The sequence below is a fragment of the Urocampus carinirostris genome, chromosome 16 (assembly GCF_059441175.1).
Source record: "Urocampus carinirostris isolate Australia breed hairy pipefish chromosome 16, RoL_Ucar_1.0, whole genome shotgun sequence".
In the NCBI taxonomy this organism is placed as follows: Eukaryota; Metazoa; Chordata; class Actinopteri; order Syngnathiformes; family Syngnathidae; genus Urocampus; species Urocampus carinirostris.
The window spans coordinates 14,308,220-14,322,400 of record NC_142364.1 but is presented as its reverse complement, the minus strand read 5'-3'; the positions used below and the strand labels follow the sequence as shown (position 1 = coordinate 14,322,400).

At 39.9% G+C, this 14,181-nt stretch overlaps 1 protein-coding gene across 1 annotated transcript in view; it reads right to left on the bottom strand.

Moving 5' to 3' along the window:
* lamc3 (laminin, gamma 3) overlaps nt 1-14,181 on the bottom strand; it is a 243,035-nt gene that overhangs the window by 197,302 nt on the left and 31,552 nt on the right. Inside the window, exon 3 of the mRNA XM_088356238.1 lies at nt 12,683-12,987. Within this exon, the coding sequence (XP_088212364.1) occupies nt 12,683-12,987 (305 nt within the window). The remainder of the gene's footprint in view (nt 1-12,682; nt 12,988-14,181) is intronic.

The following is a 14,181-nucleotide window of genomic DNA, read 5'->3' as shown; positions in this document are numbered from 1 at the left end:
CCAGTATGGGAAAGAGATTTTGTCATATAGATGTCGTCCCACGCTCCCTTATTCAAAGACACGCTAGCAACACGCTCGCGAAGTACGAAGTTTACGTGCAGTAGCTCTGTTTCCTTCTTTATCGGACTGCTCGATTGCTTTTAGCTTGAAAGTTCCGTCAAGTGCCTTTCTTATTGCAATTTACATGGTGAGGATACGTATACGCTAATTGAAATTGTGCACAAGCTAAGAAGTTGCAGTCTTCCTCTGCGCATATATTCCATCGGTCTAAATCTTACATTTTGTACTCGAGCGCCGCTGGCGGCTGTTAGAACAATGACATAAATTCGCCGCATCACTGAATAAGCCGCAGGGTTGAACGTTTGGGAAAAAAGTAGCGGCTTATAGTCCAAAATTTACGGTATACATTTAAATGTTATGGCATTGAATGAGCTAAACTACCAAATCAAACTTACATATCAAAGAATAAGAAACAGGCCGTGATACATATTTGAAAAAGGGAAGTCTAAGGCAGTTTAACAACATTTAAAACATATTCAAACACGCGGGAGGTGAAAAATGTGTACATTCGATTTCAAATGAAAAAAAAAAATGGCGGTATCTGCTAAATATTACTTATCGACTGTAATCCTCGGTGTATTACGTAAAATCCACTTCATCCATTCAAAATGAAAACCTACTTCTGACTCAATAAAGAGATCTGAGTCATACTCATAAAATGGCATCGATTTGGGGTCTTTTTTTTTTCATTTTTTAGTTCGCCGTATTTAAAATGCATTCATGTTCTCCTGGGAGTCCGAGCATTTTCCAAAGCGCTTGACTTTACATCATTTTCCCTCTATGGGTTTCCGTCACCATTAAAGAAGAACACAATCTTCTGCCTTTAATTTTAACTCCTCGTTTTGTAGAGACACGTTGCGGGCGACATTATCCCGAAACGGAAAAAAAACAAAACTTGGAGGGACATTTAACAGACACATACTGTGGAAAAATTCACTTTGTAATTGCCAGTACACAAATAGTAGGCCTCTGGAGTCTCTGCCCACCCATCATGTGTGAAATTAAACTGCTAAGTATTTTTTTTGTTGGCTGCTTATTTCTGAAAATAGGCCTGTGAGCAGTTTTTCTTGACGTAATAAGCATTTTACGTCAATTTTACTGTCCTGACTCTGCAATCAACCAGAAAAACCTGCCGAGATCAAGGATAATAGCATTTCAGTCTATGGCATCCGTACAGAAAACATTAATGAGGCTAGTAGCAGTGTTCCCTCTAAGCTCCCTCTAAAACCAGCACGTGTCAAGTTAAGTTAAGTTTGCATATGACCATTTGGATGATACAGAAGAGTTATGGGAGAAAGTTTTGTGGTCAGAACCTTTTGGTCCTAATTTCACAAAGCGTGTTTGGAGGAAGAAGAATAAAGAGTATAATCCAAAGAACACCATGCCTACTGTGAAGCATGGGGGTGGTAGCATCATGCTTTTGGGGTAATTTTCTGCACATATAAAAACAGGACCAGTGTACTGCATTAAAGAGAGGATGACTGGGGTCAGTGTTCCCTCTAAGCTGCGCGCGTGCGCAATTTCGCACTGCCCGCACATTCTCAGCGCACAAGAAAATCTAGCTGGCGCACAAAAATCAGGGCTCAAAATTACTAATTAAGAAGCGACTTAAGTCAAAGTTACAGTGCATGAAGGTAAAAATACACGGGTTCCCCTGACGTTGTGTCCTAAATGCGGTATTTTGAAGTTGAGTCGAAGGAGAATGAAGTTGAGTAAAGTTAGTAGAGTTTGTCGGGGAACCGGCTTCTTCAGCTCGGCTCACTAAAAAGAACCAGCTCTTTCGAATCCTAAACGTCTCTTCCGGTTGTTTTTGCTTCTTTAATCCCAACATGACCAAATATTATGTAAAATGATGCACAAAATAACTTAAAGGAAGGGGGGATAGAACAAAGAAGAAAAAAATACCAAAATGAAAAAGTAGTGAAAAGCTGAGAAAAAAAGAAGGAAACATTTAGAAAAAATCCAGAAAAAAAGAAAAGAAAGAAACGTAGGAAACAAGTAATTAATTATCGTGCCACACTTGGGATTATGGTTGCTCACTGTTGTTTCAAGCGTTGCTCACCCACTTTGTGTGAACACTCAGACCCGTGGAAAATGACAGGGAACATTGGGTTGTAGTATACTTAGCTATATATTCTGATTTTCATTCTAGTTAGAATAAATCTAGAGAGTAGTTCATATAATTTGAACTTCATATTTCACAACTCAGTTTTCTTTGTTTACCTTTATCAATTTCACAGTATTTAGTGAGTTAGACAAACAAGTAATGATTGAGGATGGATGATACCAGGTCTTGATATCAGTGCCAATATGATACATGTTTTGTCACTCAAATTCTTGCGCCTAAACTCTGAAAAGACTGAAATGTTAATTATTTGTCCATCAAAAACTGCTCTGAACTTTGACAAATGTAATGTCACCCAGAGTGACTCAGTCAAAAATGTCGGTGTCATATTTGACCCCGATCTGTCCATCCAAACAGACGTTAAGAATATTACTAGAACAGCTTTTTTTTTCCATATATTGCTAAACTTCACCCCATGCTGTCCCAGTCGGATGCTCTCTGGTCCCCCGAAGTCCAAAATCAAGTGCCTGCAGCAGGTAGAAAATGCTGCAGCCTGGCTTTTGAAGGATTTTGTACATTTTACTATATCGGATTTTTGTACGATTGAATACAAGTTATATTTATCGAGTGCAATAAAGATTTTCACTGAGTGAGCTTCAGGTCACGCCGTTCCAAATGCGGAATGTTTTGGCCGGGGAATTTTGATAACAGGACTCTGACGGAGAAGGCCAAACGCACGAGGACAGACATAGCGACGCTCTTCTCCAGGATGGTGGAGCCCACGTAGGGGGCTTTCCAGGCGCACCCATGGGAGGAGCCGGCACACCAGCTTGTGGGGGGAGAACTTCAGCAGATCAAGAGGGAGAATCGAGAGAGAAGGCTAATTTTACGATAAGGCAGTAGATAAGGGAGTCATATGATATTGTCATGGAAGTATTTGGTTAAGCAAAAATGTTAATACAGTTAACGGTAGAGTTTCCCAGTCATTTTTAGGGAAGGGTGAGGGAAGACGTTTTGTGTAGTGGCCAGTAGGCCATATATACTTGCATATAAAACTACATCGCATGTAATCCTCTTATTTTGAAATGGCCATATACAAAAAAATGTACTCCGAATATCAAGGGAACGTGTACCTAAACAACAATGATTCATTATATAGGTAATAAAGATCAATATACGGTACTTCGAATATACGTGGTTATTACTCTAGGCCACATGCGTCAAACAGGCGGCCCGCGGGTCAGATCAGGCCTGCTAAGGGATTGAATGCGGCCCGGAAGTATACACTAAGAGAAGCGAAAGAGAAAAACAAACTGCAGATTGAAATATGTCAACTTGATGTTGCCAAAGCCAGGTGCCTCTCACAAAGACACTGTACTTGTATGTCTCTCTCTCTCTCTCTCTCTTTCTTTTCCACCCCTTTTCTCCCACTCTCTGTCTCTGTCTCTTTCACTCTTTGTGTCTCTCTTTTTCTCTTAATTTGTTGCTCTTTGTCTCTTTCTCTCTCACTGTCTTTTTAACTTCTTTTGCTCTAACTTCCTTTTTTCCTTTTCTCTCTTTTCTCTTTTGTTTCTCACGCTCTCTGCCTCTCCCTCTTTTTCTTTCTTTGTCCCTCCCTCTCTCCTTTTTTCTCTCTCTCTTTCTTTTCCACCCATTTTCTCCCCCTCTCTGTCTCTTTCACTCTCTGTGTCTCTCTTTCTCTCTTCCTTTGTTGCTTTTTGTCTCTTTCTCTCTCTGTGTCTTTTAACCTCTTTTGCTCTAACTTCCTTTTTCCTTTTCTCTCTTTTCTCTCTTCTCTCCTCCTACACTTCCCACTTTCTTTTCTCTCCCTCTGTCTTTCTATTTCGCTTTGGATTTCTTTCTTCCTCTCCCTTTCTTTTCCCCCTCTCTCACGACTTTTTATCTCTTTTGTTTCTCACGCTTCTCCCTCTTTTTCTTTCTTTGTCCCGCCCTTTCTCCTTTTCTCTCTCTCCCTCTCTTTCTTTTCCGTCCCTTTCCTCCCACTCCACTCTCTGTCTCTTTCACTCTCTGTGTCTCTCTTTTTCTCTTCCTTTGTTGCTCTTTGTCTCTTTCTTTCTCTGTGTCTTTTAACCTCTTTTGCTCTAACTTCCTTTTTTCCTTTTCTCTCTTTTCTCTTTCTCTCTTCCTACTCTTCGCGCTTTCTTTTCTCCTTTCTCTCCTTCTGTCTTTCTATTTCTTTTTTGAATTTCTTCCTTCCTCTCCCTTTCTTTTCCCCCTCTCAAGACTTTTTAGCTCTTTTGTTTCTCATGCTCTCTCCCTCTTTTTCTTTCTTTGTCCCACCCTCTCTCCTTTTCTCTCTATATCTTTCTTTTCCTCCCCTTTTCTCCCACTCTCTGTCTCTTTCACTCTCTGTGTCTCTCTTTTTCTCTTTGTTGCTCTTTGTCTCTTTCTCTCTCTGTCTTTTAACCTCTTTTGCTCTAACTTCATTTTTTCCTTTTCTCTCTTTTCTCTTTCTCTCTTCCTACCCTTCACACTTTCTTTTCTCCTTTCCCTCCTTCTGTCTTTGTATATCTCTTTGGATTTCTTTCTTCCTCTCTCTTTTCTTCCCCCTCTCTCACGACTTTTTAGCTCTTTTGTTTCTCACGCTCTCTCCCTCTCCCTCTCTTTCTTTCTTTGTCCCGCCCTCTCTGCTTTTCCCTCCCTCTCTCTTATTTCTTTATCTCTCTTTTTCTTTCTTTTTTATCTACTAGTCTGGCCCCCGACAGAGTGTTTGTTCTACTGTGTGGCCCCCGAGTTAAAATGAGGCCGTGTGCCAAACAGTATCCCACTAGAAACGCCCAAAGTTCACTTAAATAAAATACAAAACCCTTGTTGCGTAACTTCTTCCTGCCAGTGATCAAGCGAGTAACTATCATGTTTAGCCATATCAGTAGGTGGCAGCAGATAACTATTTCCTTTTTCTTTCTAACGACTAATTCTAATGACTAAACCTGCTCACGTGGTAGAACAGGGAAATCTATTTCATAACGTAAAGCCTTCAGTCCCAAAAACACGTTTGAAGCAGTAAATGATCATTTTAGCAATGGCTGAGGCTACGCGCCAGACACAATTTACACATTGACAACAAAAAATAGGTCTCGGTGGCAAAACAGAAATAGTCTGTCTCATTATGAGGCAATAATTATTGAAGTGACTTTTTTCAGGGTGTGAATGACAGAAATTACGAGGGATAACAGGTTTTAGCTTAAATGCTAGTAAGCTCGCTAGCTACATGTTTTTGCTGGAATTCATAATCTAAGGGTGTTAATCACTAGTGATCATAGGGAGAGTGGTGGTACTGTTTTGCTTTAAGATCTATCTATCTATCTAGATATCTATCTACATATCTATATATATATATATACTGGTATATATATATATATATATATATATATATATATATATATATATATATATATATATATATATATATATATATATATATATATATATATATATATATATATATATATATATATATATATGTACCGTTTGTATGTAAAGCTTTGTTTGTATGTAGGTCTAGGGGAAGGAGTTTAGATATGACCACTGTCTTTCACAGGCAGGCAGTTAGGTTACCCTAGATGTGAAAAATGCTTAAAGGGAACATGGTGTAATATTTAGTGCCTCTTAATGGTAAAAAAAAAGACAACTTTTATCCAGTAAAGTTTTTTTAATACTAGGCAAAAGGCAATTTTCTTTCTTTTTTCTTTTCATTTTTTCTATTTTTCCTTTTTTTTCCCCTCAATTTCTACTTTTAGTCTTTTTATTTTTTCATTGTTCTCTTTTTCTTTATTGTTTCGTTTTTTCCTATCTTTTTTATTTTTCAAGTTTTTTTACATTTTTCTTTTCCTTTTTCGAGTTTTAATTTTCATCTTATTTCTTTTTTTCTCTCTCAATTTTCTCTTTTACTTTTCTTATTTCTTTTATTGTTTCTTGTATTTTGTAGTTTTATTTTCCTCGTATTTTCCTTTCCCTTTGTCTTTCAAGTATTGTTCTCTTTTCTCACCTATCTTTTTTTATTTTACACTTTTATTTTTTTTTCATTTTCTTAAGTTTTACTGTTAGTCTCATTTTTTTTTTACAATTTTTCTCTTTTCCCTTTTCTGTTTTTGTCCATTTCTTTTCTTTATTTTCCCTTTTTCTCTTTTTGATTTTCACTTTCCTTTTTTTTCTTCTTTTTCCTATGTTCCATTTTATCTTTTCTTTTGTGTTCATTTTTTCCTTTCTATTTTTTCCTTTTTTTTCTCTTCTTCTCAAAAGTAATAAGGTGCATTTTGGTCACTTTGAGTACCCGCATATCGTCCCCTTGCGTTGTGATTCTAGCACTCATGTTCGGCAGCACGACGGAATACGGCGACATCTAGTGGGAAAACAATACACACTGTCCCTTTAACTTTCATAATGAACGAGCATCCCGGGGGCCACAATCGAGTTTGAGCCCCCTTATATAAATGTAAGCAAGCCTTCTTCCGCCGCTCTCCTGCCCACCCGGAGGGGCCCAGTCAATTACGCGGCGCTCACAATGGAAATGCAAACATTAAGAGGCTGGCAGGTTAATTACAGATTGTGGCCTTGTCGGTTTTCCGGCACGGGACAAAGAAGGAAAGTGTGATTTCCTCTCGGGGCCAAGCGAGGATGAGGTGCGAAGCCAATTGCGAGCAAACAAGAAGCATTTAGTCTTTCATCCGTAACAATCCGTGCGGCACACCGACAGCGAGAGCAAGCCGTTAAAACAGCAGGGAAAGGTACGAGGGCATTTTTGGGCCATCTGGAAGCCAATTATTGACTGTCTTTTAACGCAGCTGCTGGGTACATTTCAACAATTTGGTATTTTATTCAAATTATATTCTTTCTGGGAGAAACTTTCACACGGTGCGGAGAAATTTGACAGCGTACTATCACACAGACCTCTCGCTGCTTCGAGCTTCGGTTATCGCTGGTTCGCTCCGTGCGGATTTTGAATGCAATTATCTTTATTGTCATTGATATCGACGTATTGTGTTCAAAAAGGATACCGAGATAGAGGATACCGCGGCGAACTCGTTTGACTTGATTGATTTGCCGTTTTGTGATAGTCGGTGTATACCGGATAGTACCCATAATTGACAAATTTGTGTTTTTCCGTACAGACTTTTTGTACGTCGTACACGTCTTAAAATGCATAATAAACGTACTTTTTACGGCAAAAACGTACATGTTGACAGGTATGCAAGAGTGAGCTATGATAGACTTGAGCTGATCTCAAACGCTAATGAGAACAGGGTTGGGTAGGGTTACTTTTACTTGATTACTTTCAATTACTTTTGGATGACTCCAATACCAAATATGCTAATAAAAGACAAAAGGAACTAAATATGAATACAATGATGACTCACAACACGTGGTAAGCTTTCTCTCCTGGCTTTGATCTCTTTGATCTCCAGCAAAACTAACGTAAAATGCGACAAAAACAAAATGAAAAGAAATCCAAACAGCTTGCCAACATCATTTTTGCCGTTCCATGTGTTCCGTTACTCCCCAAGCCTGCACAAAATTTAGTCATTTGATTCATATTTAGTTCCTTTTGTCTTTTATTAGCATATTTGGTATTGGAGTAATCCAAAAGTAATCCAGTTAAAGTAACCCTATCCAACCCTGATTAAATATATGACATTATAATGCCAGTGTCTGTGTTCCATATATATTCCACTTAAATGTGTCTCTCTCCTTCAGTTTTCAAGCTCTTATATCGGTCCTAAGTAATGGTTTCAAAACAAGGTGCAAGCAAAGTTATTTTGCAAAAATGTCACAAAATACTGCAAACGACAAACATACCGTCGTATTTACCTTCGGCTTAGACAGCACTGAGTGAGAGAGAGAAAGGAGTGCCCTAAGCTGTGTGCAGAGATTCGCCCACCTCGACGGCTCACCCAATCAAATTGCTCGTTGCAGTTACTCCCCAAGCCTGCACAAAATGTAGTTATTTTATTCATATTTAGTTCCTTTTGTCTTTTATTAGCATATTTGGGTATTGGAGTAATCCAAAAGTAATTGAAAGTAATCCAGTTAAAGTAACCCTACCCAACCCTGAATGAGAAAAACCTTGCAGATCACGGAAGGATGGCTAATTCATTAATGCATGGAGGCCTCTGATAGGTCTCCATTGATTGATTGGGTCAAACCCTTTCTCACCCGTTCTCTTTTTCCCCCCCTCCACCATTGATTATTCATTCTGTTGAACACCCCCCCCCCTCCAAGATGGAGACGTGACCACGGAGATGTTGGCCCCAAGGACTGAGCGCCCTCATCAGCAACCTTAACTGATGATTGCAATTGCCGTGAAAGATGCAAAATCAAGCCCGAAAGATAGACAAACCGTCCTCAGACCCTGCCGACGATCGAGGGCAATTGGGATGCCGTTTTCAATTGTGAGGGAAGAAAAAGAAAATGAGCGATAGAGAGAGGGAGAGAGAGCAAAAGTAAATGAGCGATAGAGAGAAAGACACAGGGAAGAGAAAGACTGTGAAAAATTTAGACAGTGAAATAGACGCAGAGAGGGAAAAGGTGTAAAAGAAAGAGGGGGAAAGAAGAGAGAAAAAAGAGAGCTAGACAAAGAAAAAAAGAGAATATGAGAGATGAAGAAAGACAAAAAAGGAAGAGATAGAAAGAAAGAAAAAGAGAAAGAAAGAGAGAAAGAAAAATAAAGGAGACGAGAAAGAGAGAGAGAGAAAAAAGAGGGGGACAAAATGAGAAAAGTTAGAATGAGAGAAAAAAAAGAGCCAGACACCAAGAGATAAAAACAGAAAGAGAGAAAGAGAGGGAACATGGGAGAGAGTAAGATAAAATAAAGACAGAAAATAAGCGCTGAGAGAGAGAGATAAAAATGGATTGAGATGAAGAGAGACAAAGAGATACAGAGAAAAAAGAAAAGGAGATAGAAACAAAGAAAGGGATAAAGGAATAACAGAGAGAAAGGGATGAAGGATGGAAGAAAGAACACTGCCCAAAAGATCACCAGCGGCTCGCTGCCCAGCCTGGAGGACTCTTCGGCTCGGCTCACTAAAAAGGAATGGCAAAAATGATGTTGGCAAGCTTTTTGGATTTCTTTTCATTTTGTTTCTGTCGCATTTTATGTTACTTTTGCCGGAGATCAAAGCCAGGAGAGAAAGCTTACCACGTGTTGTGAGTCATCAATTTATTCATATTTAGTTCCTTTTGTCTTTTATTAGCATATTTGGTATTGGAGTAATCCAAAAGTAATTGGAAGTAATCCAGTTAAAGTAACCCTACCCAACCCTGAGTATATCCAGTATATTTTTGTTATATTATAAAATGTTTCACTTGATCTCTCATAACACACCGTAAAAAGTCAAGTATGATGACGAGAGACCCCAATGTGCAAATTTAAATCAATTTATCCTTGTGGGGAGTAGAAGGGGGGTTTATGATCTCTTAACTGGCAAATCCACTTCTATGTTCAGATTTCATGCGCCCCCCTCCCCCACCGCTTGGCATTTGACAGCCTCCAAACGCGCTAGCCTCGGGATAATCCAATAGCGCCACTTGCTCTCCATTTTCTCACAGGAGGAACACGGGGGACCTTGAATCGCAGCCACGAGGACCAACGAGGGTAGGGGGGCTTGTGCGTATTCCGTCCCCTCGCTACAGCTTAAGGCCGAGGAGATGACGGGTCCTTGGCCGCCCGACATCTTTTCCCGGCTTAAAAGGGGATCAGGAAGGAGGGAGGCTCCGCAGGGGTCCGAGGGCAAAAAAAGCCTGGGCATCGAGATTTACGGGGGTGGAAGTTTGAGAAAGGCCTTGCACTCAGTTCAGAAGCGGCTAAGTGGATTTTTCTAAGTTTTAGAAAAAAAAAAATATTGGCACTGTCATGTGAAAAACCTTATCCCCTGATAATCCCCCTCCCCCCCATTCTTTTTGCTTAGCATAAACTGCACTCGGGCGGGCGTGATCAATTATCCCTGATCGTGTGTTAGAATTGTCTTTATTGTCATTGATATCAACGTTGTGAATCATCATATGCAATGAGGTTAGACATGGCACTTTAGGGTAAAAATATAATATAGTTTGAAGGGAAAAGAGATAATGGACAGGATGAATCAGCCAAAAATAAATGACAACAACATGGTGCTTGGAAAAACTGACGTAAGTTATAATATTATTATTGCAATGAAGAATAGTGCATTGTATCTATAGTGCAATAAAAATAAGTGCAGTGATATTGAGCAGCAGCAATTAAAATATATTTCAGAAGGTATACTTATCTATCTATATATGTATAAAACAAATTTTACTTACTTGCCCAAGACACACCACAGGAAATGGTGCACCTACAAACCCATGTGGTTAGGTTATTTAACCAACCATTGTATACATACATATATATGTATAAATATAAACAAATACAGACAGACAGACAGACAGACAGACAGACAGACAGACAGACAGACAGAGAGAGAGAGAGAGAAAGAGAGAGAGAGACGCTTTTTAAACCCCCGGCTTCCAAGAAAAACACCTAGTTTAGATTATTTGAAGGAGCTGTGTGGAATTTAAGACCTAGTTACTTTGCTGCCATCTAATGGCTTGAAGTCGCGATTGCAGCCTTAGTTCGTTCGTGATACCTGTGCAAGTATGTGCACTTTTTATACATGCTCAACTACACCCTTCTTTTTTATGTTTTGAGGGGTTCAGATGGCATTTGTACGCTCCTTGAAGAAGGCCTTTTCTTACTTTCACCATTTTCTTGCTGAAGAAGCTGTCAGACCGTTTGCGAACCTATGCTCCCAGCTAGGCAAGCTCCGTACCTTCCGACATTTTCCTGCCCTGTTTTCTCCTGCCTGATACCTGTTGCCAACCTGTTTCTGGACTTGTTTCTGCTCTGCTCTTCCATCCTGACCATCGACCTGTTTTGCCCTGTTTCCTGCCATCCATCCATTATCTGCTCCGCTTATCCTCAGTAGGGTCGCGGGGGTGCTGGAGCCCATCCCAGCCATCCTCGGGCAGTGGGCAGGGGACACCCTGAACTGGTTTCCAGCCAGTCGCAGGGCACACAGGGACAGACGATTCGCTCGCTCATTCACACCTAGGGACAATTTGGACCGACCAGTTAACTGGAGTGCCCGGAGGAAACCCACGCGAGCACGGGGAAAACATGCAAACTCCACACAGGAAGGCTGGTAGCTGGATTTGAACCCATGACCTCAGGACTGTGCTGCACACGCGCTAACCACTGCCGTGCTGCTGCTCTGAAGTAACAAGATTTCTTCTCAATCCATCTTTTCAATGTGCATTTTCAGAACACTTGGAGGTCGAATCTGGGTCCATCAGAGCGGGATAGATAAGACTTTTCAATTTTCTGGTATGCAACAGTAGGCCTTCAGTTGGCTTGTAACCGCCATTCTATTCCGACTGCTAGGCTAATCTGTAGCCAATCGCTTCTTAGTAGCATCATTGGCTAGCTACATGTGCTCTAGTCCAATGCTCCCTGTAATTTTCCACGGGTTTGAGCGTTCACACAAAGTCGGTGAGCAGCGCTTGAAACAACAGTGAGCAACGGCAATCCCAAGTAAGGCAACTAAATCATTATCAAACATGTCCAAAACTTGACATCACGTTACATTTTGCTGAGTTACCGGCAATGCAAAATTATTTTTCTCTTTTGAATGAATTGGCCTACAAACATCGTTTGTTCTTACAATTCTTTCACAAGATATCCATGTCTTTTTATTTCCTGATATATTTTGTCACATAATATTCACATTTTTGGGGGCTTATTTCGTCGGTTGTAAGATACAGAACTCTACCTAATCACATTTTTTAGTGGAAGAACAATGTTGGCAACAAGATTCACTTGATATAATTGGAAATTATTTGAATACAACACAAACTTTTTCTTCTTTTTTCCATTTTATTTTTTCTACTTTTTTTTAAATTCCTTTAAAAAAAATCTCATTGTGTTTATTTTTTCCGAGCTGTTACTTTTTTCTTTTTGTTCTCTATTTACTTTTTTCCTACCTTTCACTCTTTTCTTTTTTTCTGGCTTTTTTTCTAAATTTTTCCTTCTTTTTTCTCTTCCTTTTGTTTCTTTTTTTCTCAGCTTTTCACTACTCTTTCATTTTGGTATTTTTTTATTTTTATTTCTATTCCCTCCTTCCTTTAAGTCATTTTGTGCATACTTTTACATAATATTTGGTCATGTTGGGATTAAAGAAGCAAAAAAAAAAAAAACCCGAAGAGCCGGTTCCTTTTAGTGAGCCTAGCCAAAAGAGACGGTTCCTTTTAGTGAACCGAGCCGAAGAAGCCGGTTCCCCGACAAACTCTACTAACTTTACTCAACTTCGTTCTCCTTCGACTCGACTTCAAAATACCGCATTTAGGACACAACGAACCCGTGTATTTTTACCTTCATGCACTGTAACTTTGACTTAAGTCGCTTCTTAATTAGTCATTTTGAGCCCTCTTTTTTGTGCGCTGGCTAGATTTTCTTGTGCGCTGAGAATGTGCGAGCAGTGCCTTCAACAACAAACAAACGGACTCAAACGGCCCTCGAGGACTCACCTGCAGGACGAGACTATGGTCAAAGTTGTAAGCGCTGGGCCTCCCTTCCAGGGTGGAGAAGGCCACGTTGCCGCCAGTCAGCGGGGCGATATCGCTGAACTCGTCCGTGCATAGGGCCGTCCTCTCGTCGTCCCCCGAGCGTAGGAAACCGTTGGCGGCTTTGCCGTACGTCTGTCTGCAGGAGGCGCTGTAGAACTGATAAGGTAACCAGGGTCCGCCCACCTCCGAGCGTCGGTAGATGGCGAAGCTCTCCGGCCGACTGGTGTAGAATTTCAGTCGGACGTAGGTTATCTCGAAGGCTTTTCCTGTGGAATGCATGCTTTGTGTCAATTGTTGAAGGTCTTGGGGGAAATGTGTTACATACTATGGAACACAGTTAGATAGATAGATAGATAGATAAAGACATAGATAGAGAGATAGATAGGGAGAGAAAGACATAGATAGAGAGATAGATAGGGAGAGAAAGACATAGATAGAGAGATAGATAGGGAGAGAGAGACATAGATAGAGAGATATAGATAGATAGATAGATAGATAGATAGATAGATAGATAGATAGATAGATAGATAGATAGATAGATAGATAGATAGATAGATAGATAGATAGATAGATAGATAGATAGATAGAGAGACATACATAGATAGATAGATAGATAGGGAGAGAGAGACATACATAGTTAGATAGATAGATAGAGAGAGAGAGAGAGGCATACATAGTTAGATAGATAGAGAGAGACATACATAGATAGTTAGATGGATAGATAGAGAGAGAGATAGAGACATACATAGTTAGATAGATAGATAGATAGATAGATAGATAGATAGATAGATAGATAGATAGATAGATAGATACATAGATAGAGGAGAGAAAGAGTCAGACATAGATATAGACAGGGAGAGAAAGAAACATAGATAGATAGATAGATAGACAGATAGACAGATAGAGAGACAGACAGATACTTTATTCATCCCCGCAGGGAAATTCACATTTCCAGCAGCATCCTGCACAACAAAAACAAAACAATAATAAAGCAAAAAAGAATACAATACACAAATACCCAATGTGACGTGTTAATACTTAATGTAGCGTGTTATATAGAGTATCTAGATAGTGCTACACAGAATACACACTGCAATAAAAATACGGTAATATGCAATGTGGGGGGTGTGGTTTAATGTGGGCCTTTACTCTGCCCAGTGGAGTTAAAGAGCCTCACGGCATGAGGAAGAAAATATCTCCTCAGTCTGTCCGTGGTACAAGACTGTGACAGCAGTCTGTCGCTGAAGCTGTTCTCCTGTCTGGAGATAATGCTCTCTGTAACGAATACCGTTTCACGTTATCAATGCAACTGTCATTAAAACATGATGCGTTACTGTCCTACTTTTTAAAGATGATGTGTGAAAATGTCTTCTGTTTTTTGCTCGCTATACCTTTGGTCCACTGGCACCACAATTCTGATAGAACAATCATAAGAAGGGTGGGTGCCCTGCGACTGGCTG